The sequence below is a fragment of the Hydra vulgaris genome, chromosome 12, assembly GCF_038396675.1.
Source record: "Hydra vulgaris chromosome 12, alternate assembly HydraT2T_AEP".
NCBI classification, from domain to species: domain Eukaryota; kingdom Metazoa; phylum Cnidaria; class Hydrozoa; order Anthoathecata; family Hydridae; genus Hydra; species Hydra vulgaris.
Window position 1 is genome coordinate 55657282 of NC_088931.1, and position 19744 is coordinate 55677025.

The 19744-nt window shown below is 28.5% G+C and overlaps 1 protein-coding gene across 3 annotated transcripts in view; it reads right to left on the reverse strand.

Annotated features, from left to right (window-relative positions):
- Positions 1 to 14752, reverse strand: part of LOC100214305 (vascular endothelial growth factor receptor kdr-like) — a 36543-nt gene extending 21791 nt beyond the window's left edge. Inside the window, exons 1-2 of one of the 3 annotated variants that reach the window (XM_065813763.1) lie at positions 14375 to 14752; positions 343 to 494 (exon numbers count right to left, since the gene is read on the reverse strand). In XM_065813763.1, the coding sequence (XP_065669835.1) occupies positions 343 to 494; positions 14375 to 14429 (207 nt within the window). In that variant the 5' untranslated portion in view covers positions 14430 to 14752. Of the gene's footprint in view, positions 1 to 342; positions 495 to 3760; positions 4509 to 14374 lie in introns of those variants that run through there. The other 2 variants (XM_065813764.1, XM_065813765.1) reach the window with 2 other exon arrangements.
- Between the last annotated feature and the right edge of the window lie 4992 nt (positions 14753 to 19744).

The window sequence follows — 19744 nt, forward strand, 5'->3', positions numbered from 1 at the left end:
ACACATATATTATTATTATTATTATTATTATTATTATTATTATTATTATTATTATTATTATTATTATTATTATTATTATTATTGTTATTATTATTATTATTATTATTATTATTATTATTATTATTATTATTATTATTATTATTATTATTATTATTATTATTATTATTATTATTATTACTATTATATATAAAATAAAAATATAATTTCTGATAACTTATCAATAACTTCATTTGTGGTATTATTGTTAAATATTATCTTAAGTATTCAATTTGTTTTTTGTTCCTCTGTTTCTTTTTTTTATACATGTTCTTCGCTTTTTTTAATTTTTTACTTAATATTTACCTGTAAAATTTGCTCTGAACCACTATTCTTATCTTTTTTTATCAACATTAAACTTATTGAGGAACTATCAGTCACACAATTGATCTCAACTGTCTCTCCAACAAAAGCAGGACGTAACAAATCTGTATTGATATCTTTAAATGTAAGTTCATCTAAAAAAAATATAATTCAAACCATTTATTAAACTTAAAATTATTACCATTATTATTAATAAGTTGGATATTAAAAACTAGGTTAGTTAAATAATGTAAAAAGTTAAATTATAATATTTTATTAAAATTATCATTTTTAATAATATCAAAAGAACAAAGAGGCCTTAACAATACGTCACCCTAGAATTGGTTTGCTCAATGTCCACTTTTTACTGAAAATGAGTTACTGTTACAGAATTTCATTTAACCAAGTAATCTACAGAGAAGAATGAAGATAGTTTAACTATATCTAAATCTTTGATTTCAACAACAGAAAGTAAAGGAACATTAACTAAAAAAAGAAAAAGGACACCAGAAAATTGGCAAAAAAATATAAGGAAAACAAAAAGAGAGAGTGGAGAAGAGTAAGTTGATATTAAACGACAAATTCATCCTGCAAAAAAAGTTAAAGGAGGCTGTAAACCAAAATGCAGTCATAAATGCAGTGATAATTTTTCCAATGAAGAAAGAAACCAAATAATGAAACAATTTTATAAATTGTTGGATGAGAAAATCTACATTTTTATAGTAAGTACACCATTAGGGGTGAACCGTTTCGGAAGCAAACATACAAAGAAAAGAGCAGAAAATTACATGTATACAAGTATAATAAGTGTGCAAGTTTGTAAAGAATTTTTTTGTGGCACACTGAGCATCATTCAACAACGCATATATTACTTTCATAAAAAAAATCAAAATTCAACAACTTCTGTACCAAGATCACCACTTAAAGGTCGAAATGTCAAAAAACATACATCAGACGAAAAACTAGAAATGGTTAGAAATCACATTAAATTGCTTCCTGTTGTCAAATCACATTACTGTAGTGCCAAAAGCAATAAGCAATATTTAGATGCAAAGAGTATAAAATCCTTAAACAACCATCAGAGAAAAGAAATCAGCAAGAACTGCACATCCAAAGAAAAATAGAAGGATTTGAGGAAAGAATGAAGGATCGACAGATAATTGACGGTATAACAGTTGTAGTTTTTCATCTTTGATCTTGAAAATGTTTTTAATCTGTCAAAAGTTAATGTGTCAAGCTTTTATTATTTTAGTAAACTCAATGTTTACAATTTAACTGGTCATTGTAATATTAACAAAAGGGTATACAACAGCATATGGTCCGAATACTTAAGCAGGAGATCTGGCAATGATATTGCTAGTGCAGTTGTGAAAATAATAAAAAATATAGTAAAAGACATTCCTTGTATAAGTAAAATCATTTCTGGTCAGACAGTTACGTTCCACAAAATAAAAAATCAATAATGATTTAGCATTACTTAATTTTTTAATGTCAGAAGAGAGCGGCAAGATTGAAATTATAGAACAAAAATTTTCAGAGCCAGGACACGGTAACTTACAAGAGATTGATGCAGCACACAGTCTTATAGAGTGTTACACTATAAATTTAGAATTATACAGTTGAATCTGTCTGATAAAAGTATTAAAAAACATGCCTATAAAATCAAATAATTTTAAAATCCTCCAGATGATTACCACAGATTTTCTGGACTATCAAAAACCAGCAACCTCTCTATTTTCTAAAATTCCTTACACGAAAATAAAAAAAATTCTGAACAATAAAGATACAATTTTAAAAGCCAATTTTAGATTATCTTTCAATAAAGACTTTAAATGTGTTAGAATTGGATATTAACGAAGTACAAGGAAACTAAAATCTACTGAATTACTGCAATTGCCAAAAGTTATGGCCCTAAAAACTGAGCAATTTTCACTATCGGAAAATAAAAAGAGAGATTTAGCCAAAATGCTGAAGTATATTCCCCATGAAATTGACAAACAATATTATGAATTGATTTAAAAAACTAAAAAACCCATAAAACAAAACCAAAAAACAAAGAAGACTGCTTATAAGACTCTATGAAACCATAGTATTATAATTATAATACTATAAGATATCCTACAAAATATCCTATAAAAATATCAAAGATTTTGAACTCAGTGCAGTTTTGTGTGCCCAATGTCCAAATAAGATATGCTAATATCGTCTTAATTTTAGGTAAACAAGCTTTATATTTCAATTTATCAATAATTTTAAAGTAAAGATAGTGCATTAAAACATCTATACTAGCTATAAATAAAATACGAGAGCAGTAATAACCTTCTAATCTTTACCCGCGTTTTACCAACAATTTGTAAATTAGTCTGTTGAACAAACCAATTCTAGGGTGACAAATAATATCAATTTAAAATTTAATAAAATGATTGTTATTTTATTATGAATTATTTAACTTCTAGCTTTGAATTGTCTCAAACAACCATTGATTGTGGTGTACAGACTGTATTAATAGTTTTTCAAAATGGACATAAACTTTTAATATTTATAAAAAAATATTTTGAACAATTTCTTTAAACTTCTAACCAATTTGATAATTTTAGGATCAAAACTTTTTTCAAAAGCATTTTAGGATCAAAACTTGTAAAAATCTGGCCAGGTATCTAGCAAATAAATCACAAAAATGGATTTCCTCAATCTCAATACCATCTTTTTTTTTTGTTTCGCCTTATTTTATATTATCTGTATTTACTAACTGACCTATTTGGTTATCTCATCTAAAACCTAATGATAGGGGAGGTAGGGGAGCATTGGGCAGTCGGGAGGTTTGGGCACCCCTCATTACTCACAATCTATTCTAGACATTTTCTACCACATAGCACAATAGTTTTATAACTGGCAACACCGCTCATTAAAAGTGTCAGCTGTCATTTCCACTTGGTTGTCAAGTTACATGGGCTTGACGGTTTGTTGCGTACAAAAGTAAATATTTTGTTTGTGATTTGAAGAAAGATAATAAAGAAATCTGCAAGAAAGTGTAAGTAATTGTGTTAACTTCTTCAATTGCATTTAATGAACATTATATACCTGGCAATTAGGATTCAACATTTGATAAAAATAAACTTATTCAAATCTATTTGAAAAGTGAGGTTATGGGGAGCATTAGGCACACAGGTAGGACGGAGGTTTGGGCATGCCCAATGCTCCTTTTTCAGTGTGTTTTGGTGTCATATGTTTGTGCTTTTTTGCTGTGCCTATTTAATTGAATGGTTAATCATTTCTTTTCAGGACAATGCCGTTTTCATTTAAAAAGTAAAATAAACGATGTGAAATCCCTAAAGATGTTATTTTGCACGCATTGTATAAGGTTTCTAAAGGAGGAAAAATTAAAACTACTGCAATTAAATATGATATACCAAGGTCTAACCTTCAAAGAAATATAAAGCAGGGTGGCGTTGTGAAAGATATTTCTTCTAAATTTATATCATCCCAAATATTCACGAAAGATGAAGAAGAAAAAATTTCAGAATATCTTGTAGCATTGTTTAGACTAAACCATGGAATGTCAAAACTGAAGGCTCGCGAATTTGTTTACGAATACGCCACTGCCATTAATGAAAAAATACCAGACAACTGGACAGAGAAAAAATTTTCATCCAAAGATTGGCTAAGGGGATTTTTTAAAAGACCTCAGCTTTCAATAAGGAGACCAGAAGCTACCAGTCTCTCACGTGCCACAAGTTTCAATAAGAAAAATGTTGGAGATTTTTTTGAAAATCTTAAAACTGTATATGAACGGCATCGCTTCGGCCCTCAGTCTATTTACAATATAGACGAAACTGGATTATCAACAGTACAACGAACCCAGAAAGTGATTGCTCTCAGAGGCACTAAGCAAGTTGGGCAAGCAACGTCAGCTAAAAGAGCGACACTTGTAACGGTTTGCTGCGGTATTAATGCATTGGGTAACTCGATACCACTCTTTTTCATACTCCCACGGGTTAATTTCAAAACATATATGCTAAATGATGCACCTGTTGGTTCAGATGGAGCAGCACATTCTTCAAGGTGGATGACAGCACCATGTTTTTTAAAATATATATACCATTTCGCAAAACACGCAAAACCAACGCCTTCTTCGCCAGTTCTATTGCTGCCGGACAATCACGAGAGTCATATTTCAATACCAGTTCTCGATTTTTGTAAAGTATCAGGCATTGTTTTAATGACTTACCCAACGCACTGCAGCCATAAACTGCAACCCCTAGACATGACTGTCTATGGACCACTCAAAACTTATTATAACACTGTTGTAACAGTTTGGATGATAAACAGTCCTGGCAAAACGGTGATAGTTTATGAAATCCCAAAATTAGTAGCAAAAGCCATCTCACTTGCATTCAAGTTGTAAAATATTCAAACGGGATTTAAAAAACCTGGTATTTGGCAATTCAATTCAAACATTTTCTCTGATGAAGATTTCGTTTGTTCTTCTATAACTGATCGCTGCTTGCCGGAAAAGAATAATATTGCTCCAGAAAAATCGATTTCAGACCAACCTATGATGGAATAGCCTGTCAATGTAACACCTGATTTAGTAAGACCATATCCGAAAACCTGCCCCAGGAAATTGGATGGCATGAAACGGAAGAAAGGAAAAACTAGAATATTGACAGACACACCCGAGAAAAGACTTATAGAAATGGAAGAAAAAGAAAAACAAAGTAAAAATAAGATCAATGAGCTCAGAAAAAATCGAAAATGCTCTAAAAACGAGAAAGCAGAAAGATTAGCTGTAATGATGAAATAGAAAATGTTTCCGTTTCTGACAAAGCCCTTGTTGAAATCGATTCATCGGAAAAAGATTTTGATGTAGACGATGTGATTGCTCTGGATAGAAATTTCCAGGTCAATAACTTTGTGTTGGTTATATTTGACACCAAAAAGACTGTTTATAACATGAATAAAACGTGGCAACCTAAAATATAAATTTGACAAGCCTCTTTGGGTCATACCAAAAGTTAAGATAAGTCTTATTAAGTCCAACATCGTGCAGTATTGATTCCAAGTGACATTGTTTAATTTTTTGTTAGGTCTATGATAAGAAAAAATGTTTGTATTACAATTTTTTATAAACAAACATTACAAATATTTAAGCATAGTAGTATATTAAAACAATATCGTGGATATTAAATACAGTGCCCAAACCTCCTCACAGGAGCGCCCAAACCTCCCAACAACCGGGAGGTTTGGGCACTTTGGATATGTGTTACAAAATCTTTTGTAACTTTGCGACTAATTATAATACTAAAACTCTTCTTAGCAATAATTACTGATAAGTACGTGTGCTAGATATATTTGAAAAAAATTTTTGATTATAATAAGAAATAACAGTTTTATTAGCATTTATGTAAAAAGTGCCCAATCCTCCCCTACCTCCCCTTCTATCTGATTTTTTTTTTAACATTTATTTATGGGTCAGATGGGATCAACACCATCAAAGCCACCAAGAAAAACATTCTTAGTGAAGACCTCTCTAAATGATCAATCAAATACCCAGAACAGCTAAAGCAGGCTCAAGCCTCTGAAAACTAAATCTTTTGGCTTTGTATGAAGTAATTTGTAATTCTAATAAAATAAAACTTCCAATGACATCTCTCGGTATAAAATATTATAAATCAAAATGAGAGAGTAAATTGTTGTGGCTCAAGATGAGATGTTAAAAGTTTGTTAAATAAAAATTCAAAGACGTTTTTAGTAATAGGAAGAAGCCTGATTGGACAAAAATTGGAATAGTCAGAATAGAATTTTTTAAGATTGGAACAACATAGGCCATTTTCCCACAAGTAAGAAAACAATATTCAGGTAAGCACTTGTTAAATAGTTTAGAGTGGATTGAAAAGAGTTTTAGAGAACTCTTTTTAAGGAGTATGAGAGGAATGTTCTCTGCAACATGTGTGAAAAGAGTTCTAGAGAACACTTTTTAAGGATTAATATGAGAGGAATGTTATCTGCAACATGTGTGAAAAGAGTTCTAGAGAACACTTTTTAAGGAGTACATCAGGTATGTTATCGGCACCATGTGTGAAAAAAAATGAAGCAACAAAAGCAGAAGTAATTGGGATGTTTATAAATAGATTAAATTGTTTCTCTGTGATGACAAGAATTGGTGGTCATTAGATTTAGGAGTCAAATTAGAAAAAAAGTTATTTATAAGTAGGTCTACCTTGTCCTTAAGAGAGGTAATAAGATCAGATCTGTAAATTAGAGATGGAATATTAATTGTCCTTTGTTGGTGACACTGTTAAAGATTTTTAAAAAGTCTTTTGAGCCTTACCTCTGAGATAAAATAGTTTAGTACTCTGAAATAACCAAGCTTAGCATCAGAAAGCACTTTTTTGCAATAATTTCCTGTAATGATAAAGCCGTTTATATCTAAGATTGTTGATCATGTAAAAAAAATGAAAAAAACAATCAGAAATAGATGCTGCACAAAAAGGTGAAATCTGTAGTCATGAAGAAAATTGTGAAACCCCCATATAAAATTACCGGTGTTGTTTAAACCAAGTCTTTTAGAGTCAAAGGATATTCTTGAGCAGGTGGACATTTTTCGTATCAAAGTGGCAAAAAATCTTTACAAAGTTAAGCGTCCAGTTAAAAAGTTCCTCAATCTTCAGGGGATGGTGTTATAGCCCCCATAATTCAGGACAGGTTTAAACTTTCTCTCCTTAGTTTTTAAATGATAAATACATTTAGGCAAAAAACTTGTTAAAAAGAAATAACTATCATGCCAACTATTTTCATTTCAAACAACCCCTTTCTGAGTCTCCCGTGGGTGTATACGCCTTTCGCTAACTGCCTTGTTTGAGCTTTGTATAAATTCCAGACCTTTCAAATGGATGGTCAGAGAGTGAACATTTTTGAGGCAGTTTGATTCATTGAATGTTTATTATAGATAAAACTATCATGGACCCGAACTAGAGATGGTTTTAATCATGGGCGGAAATCTATTATTGATATTTTCAAACTTTACAGGGAAGAAATACTTAAAACCGCGCAATCAAATATATCGGCAAACCAAATGTTAGTGCTTTAAAGTTTTACTTTTTTGCATTACTTTTGTACAAGTTCCTGTCAAAGTTATTGTAAAATATAAGTAAATTTATTTACTTACTTTATATAAATTACTTTTAATTTAAGGCATGCTATCAGAAAAATCTGCCCACCTTTCTTGATCAAAAAAGGATGTAAGAAAGCTTAAATGTATTTAAATCAATATATTTCTGAAAAATTAAGACTGTAAAAATTACATATTAATAGGGAAAAAACAAAAAAAAATTAAGTTTTACAGAAAATTCTGACTTTCCTTTTTGATGCCTCTCATAAGTTTCTGGAGAGAGTGATTTTTGTAAGTTTTAGCAGCGTAATCCCATTTTTTCTTCAAATCTGTAGCTGATTTTACTGTTTTTCCACTTAATTTCAATTTCTTTTTTATGATGGCCCAATATTTTTCAATAGGACGTAATTCGGGGCAGTTTGGAGGATTCATCTTTTTCGGAACCAACATCACTCCATTATCATCGTAAAACTTTTAAGCATCTTTTGAGTAATGTATTGTGGCTAAATCAGGCCAAAACAATATTGAAGTACTTCTATGAGCTTTAATTAGTCGTTTTATACGAGAAAGATAACATTTCACGTATTCCAAAGATTTCATTGTGCCCAAACAAACATGAATTGGCGATTTTTTGCCGCAAGAGCAAAGTGCCTGCCAAATCATCAGTTTTTTTGAAAGTTTATCAGTCATTACTTGTATTTATCACTCACATTTCCTCTTATTTTAGAAGCATAGTAGCACTGCCCAGGAATTTGTTTAAAATCCATTTTAACATAAGTTTCGTCATCCATCAAAATGCATCCATTATGTTTTGTTAACAAGTTGTCATACAACTTTCGAGCTCGACTCTTGGCGGTTTAATTTTGTTTATCGTTTCGATTTGGCATTTTAGCTACTTTAAAACATTGATATCCAAGTCTCTGTCGCCATTTGTGTACAAAAAAATTGGAAACCTTCAGTTTTTTCGCTCGATATCTATCAGACCAATCAGGATGTTCTTCCAATGAAGTCTCCAACCGTTCGAGAGCTCTAGGATTTGTTGTGCGTTTTTTTCGACCACTTCCTTGTTTTCTCTGAATAGTTTTCTGTTCTGTAAACCGTTTAAGAACATTATCTACAGTTCTTGATATTTGTAATGATTTCGCCAACTTTCTATTCGATAAAGTTGGATTTTTAAGTGTTTGTCCACAATCAAAAAATTTTTTTTTATTTTGCTCGGTTGACATTTTGAAACTAAATAATATTTTTAATTATTTTTTCCTGCCAAAATGTTCTATTATACAAACACTACCACACACAAAAAAATAATTTCAAAAAACGTTAACTAGCTTTACCACATCGCAAAAGGTGGGCAGATTTTTCCGATAGCATGCCTTACTTTACAAGTTATATAAAATGCAAGCTTATGTAATTTAAATTTTATTTATATAATTCATTTTTAATAAAGATTTGTTATTACTTTTAATATAAAAAATTCCTATTTATAAAATATTATTTTATTTGTAAATTCAATTTACATTTGGTAGCATATTACTTTTATGTAATTTACTTTCATATGCAAGTTACTTTTTAATAAAATTTTTTTAAATGAGTTACTTTAAAAGGTAAATGTAAATTACAGTTTGAGGAACTTTTATATTATAAAATGTAATGTAATTTTCAAAAGTAATTTATAAATGTAAGTATATAAGTAACTTATAAATGTAAAAGTAAACAGCTTTTTCATGTCGCTTACTTTTAAATGTAAAAGTAAATTACTTTTTGATGTAATCTACTTTTACATAACTTACTTTTGAAAGTAAATAAACTTACCTTATAAAGTAAATCGTTTCAAAAAAATTACTTATACGGAAATGTAAATTTACATAAAACGTTTAAAATTACTTATGTAATTTACTCTTGATAAAAATTAACTCGTGTAAGTAAAAAAAACAGTAAGTAAAAAAGCCATCCCTAAACATTACCGTATAAGAAAACATAAAGCTAAACATTAACCTATAAATGACCATGTCGGAAAGTTACTTAAACGTTTCAAAAAAGTATCTGTGCCTTTGAGATTATTAAAAGCATTTTTTAATTGCTATTCTAATAATTTATAAATATTTTTAAAAACTAATAATAGCTGCATTATTTTTTCTTTTAGTTTTTTGTCTATTTTGTAAGGAAATTGTCAAATTTGTTTCATTTACTAGAACTTTTATATTGTCACGTCTGCGTCACCAATTGATATTGCAATGATTGTTTAATTATTTTAGTTAAAAAAAAAATTCAAAACAGTTTGTTGATCAATTAAATATCTTTTACAAATATATAAATGCGTATAGTGACTGTATTTTCGGTTTTTCTGTAGTATAACGCATTTTAGCGCTGCGCTTTTCCAGGACAATAGTCACCCAATTAACGTGTAAATGATTAGTTATTGAGAATGATTATAAGATTTGTTTTACTTATTTCTCATAGCACTAGTATTTTACTTAATTGCTTGGCAAGTTTTAAGCAAATCCTAAACGCGTTTAAACGAAATTCTTATATTGATAAATCTAAAAATTTTTAAGTATTTGATGGTTGTTTACATAACAATCAGATTTTTTTTTTTTTTTTTGTAATTTTAAGTGCCCCAAGAAGACCTAACGGACTTGTCACAGAGCACCGCGGAAGTGCATCTAACCAGGAAGTTCACGCCTCCTTCCTTACCGTGACGTGAAAGTATGTTCAAAGATTGTTTCGAACCTGGATCTCCTGCTTATTAAGCAAGCGCTCTATCCACTCTAACCACTCTAACCGCTCTAACCACTGTGCCACGGCCGCAAAAATTATTAGATTAATAACAATGTTTTGTATAAGAGGTCTTCTATAAATTACGCCATGCAATTTTCGACAATTTTGACCCCCCTCCCCCTCGTACAACTTTTTAGGTCTTTAGGAACAAGTTCCGTTTGAGTCGTCATAAAACACAAACCTTTCCCCCCTTCCCTCGAGCGTGACGTAATTTATGGACGACCCCTAAAACAATTTTAGGTATTTTATCATTTATATCGTTCATTAATATTTACATATTATTGAAAAGTTCTTTACTTAAAATATCAATAAAATTATTTTTCCAAGAAATAATAGTTCACATAATACTCTAATTTTCGTTTTATTGCAGAAGTTCAATCATTCTTTAACCTTTTCATTTTTTTTTAACTTGTTTAAAGTTTGTTGAAAAGCTGAAATAAAATGTCTTTCATGCAATGCAAATGCGTTATTTACTCGCATTGCATAAGATCAAACAAAACCCTAACATCTAAGAACCACCAAAAAATTAATAATAATAAAGTACTAATTACAATAACAAAATGCATAAATAAAAAATTTACTTGAAGGGTCAAAATGCAGTCTATGGTTGCCTTATCAATAAGCAATATTGGTACACATCAATTTTGAAATTGCTTTTTTTTTATTGCTTAGGTGAAGGTCCAACGATTAATGTCTAAGGATGTTACAGATAAAATGACAGCTCTTCGGACAGAAAGCTTGTCAACAGCATTCTTTTTTTATGACTCCCTTGATGTACTCAATGTAGATAAAATTGATTTGGTTTTATTTAAGCACTTCCAACAAAAAGTATGCTTTTGAAATGTGATTATTGAGGTGGAGAGTTGTATGATTCGGCTAACAGGTGTGGAGAAAAAAATCTCAATGTTTGGTAATTGGAAATCAAAAAAAAAACCATTTCTTTAAGGGAACTAGAAGCGCTCCGTACCGTTATCGAATACAAAAAAAAACTGGATGAACTTCAAACTATTTGAAGAGTGGATCTGAAAATACAACAGAAAATTTGAATTTGAAGACCGTGTGGTACCAATAGTTATTGATAATTACCCCGTCCATCCAAATGTTAAGAATCTAAAATCAATCTCACTCTACTTTTTCTCCTATATAACTTCTTGTTACAGCCTATGGATCAAAGAGTCATTCGATTGTTGAAGTGCAAGTACCGCACTTTCTTTATTTACAAAATCATAAATACTAATGACAACGGAAAACAAATGTCTTTAATCTCTATAGTTGAAGCTATGAAAAACATTTTTTATACATGGAATGAAGTTTCTAAAATAACTATTATTAACTGCTTCCACAAAGCAAGATTTAAGAAAGGAGCATCTGACAAAGATGATGACTATATCTCTGCCTTAAATAACTCAATCAATACAAGTTATGATGAGAACCTTGCTTGTAACGAATTTACCTACAAAAATACATTAACGTTTGTTTATTTCGGTTTTTTGGATTTTTTCTTCTGTATATAGTAGTGATTATATACTATAAAGCATATCTAGTATATTTAACATATATTATAGTATATACATATTATATTTAACATAAGGTTATATATATATATATATATATATATATATATATATATATATATATATATATATATATATATATATATATACATATATATATATATATATATATATATATATATATATATATATATATATATATATATATATATATATATATATATATATATATGTATATATATATATATATATATATATATATATATATATATATATATATATATATATATATATATATATATATATACACACATATGTACACATATGTTTCAATACTGTTTTTAAAACACATTTTAAAAACCACAAAGTACTTGTGCGTATTTTCCATTTAAAGAAAAATTGTTTTAATAAACGTTATGATTCATGGTTCAATTATTGCACCACAACTATTCAGTTTATTTATACAATGATTACAAAATGTTTTCGTAACTATTGTATAAATAAAATAACATAATATTATATATTGCCAAAATAATAGTCGTGAAAAACCATAACCATCACTTTTTACCTATTCAAAATTTTTACCACTCAAAAAAATTCTGCTGTAAATTGGAGAAGTAAAAATTAAGGGTATTTGGACTAAGACTATTAATAGATTTAATCTGAGACGGTTTCAATTGATCCTGATTCAGAATAGTTTTTCTGAAACAGAATTTAGCTTTAGACCCGCCTTAATAAACCATATCTAACAAGAGATCTAAATTTTTGAGTTGGCTTGCAAATAGAGAGTGACTGCAGACCAAAAAAGGGCGAGTGGCTCTCATTTACAATGCAGCTTAAATATTTTGATTTTTCATTAAAAGACTAACTTTTTATTTTGTATAAAACAATCTAGTTTAAATATTTTCACATATTCTTTTGAGATTTCATAGTAGAAAAATCTACAGAAAAAAGTATTCTTTCTTAATACAAGACCTGTATAAAAATTTCATTTTAAAGCCGATTCCCAAATGAAAAATTCCATCAACATAGATATTAGTAATATATAATGAAATAAAGTTCTTTTAAAATTTTTGTTTTGCAATTTTAGTTTATTTTGTAGATTGTTTTGATTACGAAAAAAATTGCTTTTAAAAAAAGTATTGAAAGAGTTCCACAAATCTTTAAAAACAAAATAAATTCCTTATCTTTTATTCTTATCTTTATCTTTATAAATTCCTTTATCTTTTAAACTACTGTTATGTTTTACTTTATAACAAAATAAATTCCTTATCTTTTATTCTTATCTTTATCTTTATAAATTCCTTTATCTTTTAAACTTTAAATGTTTTACTTTATATATATTAATCAGGTTGATATTAAAGCTTAATTTGAATTTATCAAACTCTTTAAAAAGATGTGTCTTTAAATAAACAACGTTTTAAAATATTTCTGTTTAGCAAAGTGTTTTGATATAAAAAGTCTTTTAATTTATTAAAAAACTAACTTTTATATTACAATTAGGGTTAGCAGTTTTACTTCATCTACTATTTAAGTTGATTTTAACTTTAAAAATGTGCTTTGATCAGCAAAGCCAAATCTAATATGTTTAAATAGACAAATTTAATATTTTATAACATAAAATTTTAAATTCTTAAAGAAAATCAAGTCCCATGACAATAAACCACTTGAACTCCAACACACTGAACGGCCAATGAAACCTGCTATCTGAAAAAATATATAATTTAATTTTTTGGAATTGATATTTTAAAATTAGGAATTGAGATTCTGCAGCCTACCATGAACAAAGATTCACAAACGCAAATTGTTATTTTTTTACCATTGTCTGCCATTATGTATAATATGTTTGTTTAAGAGATCTCATTAAGAAATATTACAGTTAAACTAGACTTTGTAAGGACTGAGCAGAACCCAAAAATCACAAAAATATTTTACAATTAAAGTCCACCACAAAGTTTTTAGAATTTTAATATTTTTTAGCAGGACTATAAAATAATAATAAAAGAAACTTTTTTAAACATGCAAAAACGATTGAAAACTGTTAACAATTATTGTGTCGCCGTTTATTAAGTCAACATTTGCTTCAACGCTTATTATGCTGATATTAAGCAAACATTTATCAGATTAGCGTTTATTAGGTCAAAGTAACCTTAAACAACAAAATTAAGTAACTACTAATATTACAAGGGAAATGTTACCAGGTAACAACTTTGAAAATAAGAGAAACTCGGTTTCATCAAATATTTTTCAGACACTATTTGAGTTAATTTGAATTCTTTTTTACTAAAAACAAAAATGTTTAAAATCAATTTTAATCCAAAGAAAACTTAAAAAGATTTGTATTATTGTCACGATTGAAAAAATGTGCCAACGGGTGGGATGATACGGCGGGAACTTAGTTTTAAATTCTTTACTTTACATATTTCTTTGATAAGTTAGATGTATAACGACTATCGGTAGCATAAATAAATTTAACTTTAACAGATCAGGTCAGTATTCATTCGATTCTAACTTGAGACTTGAGTATATAAACTTTTATTGTGTGTTAAAAACACTTTATTGCGTTGATTGTTTTTGCCTAAACATTATTTTTTATTCCAAGATAAATAAGAATAATAAAAAAAATGCTTGCCTGATATTTGGATAACTTGTGCCCAGTAAACTAAAACTAGAAAGTATTGTAACATTCTTCACTGTATGTAACAAACAGTTTAAATTTTCTCTCATTGATAACAATCTTTGGTTTCACACGCAGTTTCACAAACCCATTCACAAAACTATTAAATGAGTAATTCAAAAATATTTTGTAGTGGTAAAGTTAACATGTTTTGTCGTATGTCGTCAATTTCACACTCTTCATACGAACGCCTTTTATATTACAAACCATTTTTTTTTTGCCAAAAGAAATTATGTGTTTGTTTTATAAACAAATAAAAGTATGTCAGAATAAACCTTGACATTTTTTTGACAGATGCTTTCGCTGTTAGAAACATGAACAAATTCATTTTGTAGCTAGTGGACGATAAAGCTCAACTATAACTGTGTTACGCGTTTTTCTAGTGAAAAAGAGACCGTTCATATATTTAGGCCCAAAAGTTATTTGTTTGTTAAAAGTATGATCAGACAAATAATGATTTACGAGTTTGTATTAGTTCATAATAATTCAATTATAGTTGAGTTTTTTTATTATAATATATAACTTTAGTTTTCAAAGTATTAGTGATAAAAAAAATGTAATTTTATGACGTGACATTTCCTGAATTAGTGAATAAAAAACATTTATAACTGACAATATCTTTACAAAAATACTATGTTGTAAATAAAATTTTGTAAATTTTTGGGTGTTGGGTTTTTTTTAAATCTAGAATGTCAGTAGCATTTTTAGAATATGGTGAATATCACAATTGTTAAAAATTGTGTTGTTTTAATGCTGCATTTTTACCACTTTAAAACTCGCATGCGTAGAAGTGCATGCGCAAATATATACATATACGGGTCTGCAGGAACAAAAGTTATACTGGGTGGGCAGTACTACCCCGAAATAGTTTTAAGGACCTTTTTTTATTGTTTTTTTTTTAGTCGTTTTCTTCAAAATTATTTATTTGAAAAATTACTGGGGGGGGGGGGCAAATACCCCTGCTTTCTATTTATATATATATATATATATATATATATATATATATATATATATATATATATATATATATATATATATATATATACATACATACATCCCAATATATTATATGTAACCGACAACACCGGTTTTGAAATGTGTGTATGGGGGGATAGAGAAGGAGCACAATTGTCAATTTCTATAAAAAAAAAAGGGCTTTGAGAAAAAAAGATGTGTGTATGAGGGGAGGGGAGGGAATGCCGTGCTTCTGGCTCTCTACTCCTCCCCTCCCTACACCCCGCCCTCCGGTTGCGTTGGTATATATATATTTATATATGTACATATATATATATATATATATATATATATATATATATATATATATATATATATATATATTAAAAAAATTTTTGAACTGTTCAACGGCCCAAAAAATCTTAGGCCTAATCTCAGCCTAATCTTGGTTCTTTGTAGCTTTATTTTTTTAATTATTTAGTAAAATATTTTAAATGATAGTCTCTGTAAATAATTCTCAAAGATTTCTCTTTGATTCGATTCATGCACTTAGTTTTTTACTGTGAAACACCCAAATAAAAAGACAGAATGAGAAGTTTAATGTTATAAAAAAAAGAAAGTATCAGTTTATTTTGATAGAAAGATATACGATGGAATTCTTGAAAAACAACCTGGAGTACATGTTATTAATGAAGTACATTTTATATAAATCATAATCTTTATAATGACAAAAGAAAAACAAACAAAAATAGCCCTGTCTTTTTGTCTAAGTTGCTTTAGTAAACTTCCGAATGTTGAGGAAGTTTATCAATAACAACCCATAAAACATCAGAAAAAACTTTGCATTACGCGATTTTTAGTTATATATCATTTTTGAAAAATAAAGGTTTTTAAAATAGCTACTTCATGTTATTGTACTTTTAAATTTCTGAATAGTTTTATATAAAATCTAACAAGATTCCTGAAATGAGTCATAAGTAATAGTAAATATTTAATATTACGTTCATATATGTTAAAATATATAGGTTTTAATTGATCTCCAATGTCTCATTTAATTACTGAAGAAGTATGGTTAGTATTTGGTTAAGATAACTATAAAGAATAAAAATTTTCTCACGACTACTGGATTGATTTCGGAGAATTGCCAATGAAACAGGGTGAAACACTGTCTAATTTCATATTTAGTTATATAATTAACTTTTTCGTAAAAAAGCTTGTGTTTGTGTTTATGAAAGGATTTTAAGGTTGACTTTATGTTAACGTTAAATGTTTATATTATGTTAATGTGCTCTTTATTATAAAAAAAAAGTAGTATAGAATAAATTAAAAAAAAAACGACTTTTCAAACAAAGTGACACTTAAGACAATATTTAATTTTGCATGATAAATTACAATAATTATGCGTTTTGGTATTTACATTATGACTAGAATGAAAAGAATAAGTTACTCCGACTTTTTTTTTCAACTTGTCCTATTTCATCCCAATTTATGTCCCATTTCACCACAACAAAGAGTGACATGGGAGAAATAGGATTACATTAAAACCAATGCCATGATCTTAATTCAATAATTAAGAAATGAGTTTTTTAATGATTTAGCAACAATAAATTTTTAACAATATTAGTTTTAATGGTATTGATCTTTTAATTGGAAATCAAGAAAACAACTTTACTTCAAAGTTTTCCGGTTTTTTTAAATAAAACGCATTTATTAATATATGATAAATTTTTATTAAGCAGCTAAAATGTGGTACTAAAAAAAATTTAAAAAGCTCTGTGGCGCATAAGTATGTTTTTGGTTGAACAACATTATTATATATATAATGATTATTTTTAATTATCATTATTATATATGTAATAATTATTTTAAAAAGTTAAAACAATAAACCATTTACATCTTTTTTTTTTTCTAACATGATTGGCGTTTTTTGACTTTTCCATTTACTCATGTCTTACTAAAAAATCAGAAGTAAAACATGAGAAAGTTTTGATAACATTTTTATATTAAATAACGAAATTCTTTAATAACATTCAATAAATGGTGTGTTAGTTAAGATGACCCGTAAAACAATGTTAACGAATAATCACATTAAAAAATTACCAAAAGAGTGTTTTTTAAGTGTTAACTAAACAGTCATTTATCTGTCTAACAATTCCTTTTAAAAAGCGCTGGCTCAGTTCCACCATTGCAAACTGGCTGGTTTTATCTTTTACAACTTTTCTAGTTAAAGAAACAACTTGTTTGTTGTTATTTTGTCTATTTTGCTTTTCTATCTTTTTCTACTTTTGCAAAACAAACTTTAACTCCAAAATATCCCTAGTTTATTGCGAAATCGTAATGTTTATTTGTATTAATCTGTCACAACTTGTTCTTTGCAAATTGTAGAAGCGTGAGATTTTCGATATCTAAAATATCATTTATTTAAAAAAATTAAATATTTCAGTTTTAAATATTCTTGAGCACTTTGTGACGCATTGAACTTTGCCCAGTGGGTCAGAATACTGGTTTTTGAGACAAAATTCATAACTTTTTACCTAATAGTCATATGTTCACCAAACTTAGCATGTGTACTAACATAAGGTCTGCGCTTCTTATGAAGGTAATGATTTTGCTGTTTCGTTGCTATAGATACCTCATTTGCATAGCAACCAGGTTTTTTGGTAATGATAAAGTCAGTTTGAGACTAAACTATTATTGTTTTAAACCATTAACAGTATTGTAACAAATTTTGGTATACATATTAAAAGGATGATGCGATTTCTAAAGATGTTGTTTTTATAAATTGTTTTGTTGCTTTATACACCAAATTTGCATAGCAACGATAACATTATGCTTTGATGTAATAGTTACTGATGGATCATTTTCATTGATCAGGTTTAGCGGGAAAAGACAAGTTAGAATGAGACTTTCTTCAGAAGCTAGATATCATGGAAGATCAGATGATTTAGTCTGCTTATTAATCGATTGACCAGCTGAACTATCGAATTAATTTTGTATTGCAAATCAGTCTTTGAAAAGGCCTGGATTTAAATACTTCAATTTGAAGAATACATATGCACTGTGTAGTATGATCAACAAAGCTTTGTAAATTAACTTCAGCATTCTTCTTTGGCCATAAATATAGAACTATATGGAGAATAGGGGAAATTGGGGCACAGTGGATTGGATTTCTTTATTTTTTAAATTGAACAAAAGTTAAAATATGTATTTTATTTTTTTCAAGGCGAAAGGATTGTGAATAGGGACATAGCCAAATAACTTTGAGGCTTAGGGAGTAAAGACACTGTACACTATACTTTTGGGATACTTTTATCAATTAGATTAGTATAAAATCTGAAAAATAAATAGATTGAAAATTAAGAAGAAAAAAAAATTTTTTATTGATAACAAAACTTATAAAAAAACAAAAAAATTAACAAGTTATTCAAATATTATTATTCCTAACTAAAAGCTAATAAATTCATTTATATGTAGTTTGTTTGTTAAAAATGCATGAATTTAATCTTTAAGATCATTAATGCTTGTAGGACGAATTTGAAATTTATAGAGAGAAAGGATAGAATTCTGTGTAAGAAAGTGGCAAGCACAAAAAGAGATGCAATCTTAGATGCTAATTTTATAATCGATTTTATATTTGATTACCAAGATAGATCGGAAGTAAGGGTTTATCCTAGAAGACAAAGGACAGATGACTATTCGAGTATATTACCGTCTATAAATATAGGAAGATCTAGATTGTTGCAATAACAATAAGCTGAAAATAGTTGAGTTTTATCTGACTTAAAGTTCACTAGCTACTGAGAATCCAATGCTGTTGCAGAAGTGAGATTGTTATCAACCTCATATGCCCCCTCCAAACAATCAGAGAGTGTTGGCTTTTTATCAAGACAAGAATAAAAGGTAGTATCATCAGCAAACAATGCTACCTTAGATGTGAGAATTTTGGGCAGATTGTTCATGTAAATTAAGGTAGTATAGGACCAAGGATAGAACCTTGGCTTACAGGAAATGAAGAAGATTGCTGTCCATTGAGGACAACTTTGATACTACAATTGGTAAGGTAGGATTCAATAACCCTAAAGATGTTACCTGATACACCGTAAGAAGAGAGCTTATGGAGAAGACCAGCATGTCAAACTTTATCAAAGACTTAAGAAATGTCAAGAGCGATAAACTTAACCTCTCTACTTCAATCCGAATGAACGATAAAACCTATCAGTTATTACCGTTAACAAATCAGCAGAACGAGGAAATTGAAATTTATATTAATGACCAGAAAGAAAGTTAGATTCAAGATAAGAGATTAAGTGTTTGTTAATTAAAGATTCAAAAACCTTTCTTATGGTTAGAAAAATATTAATAGAAAGGTAG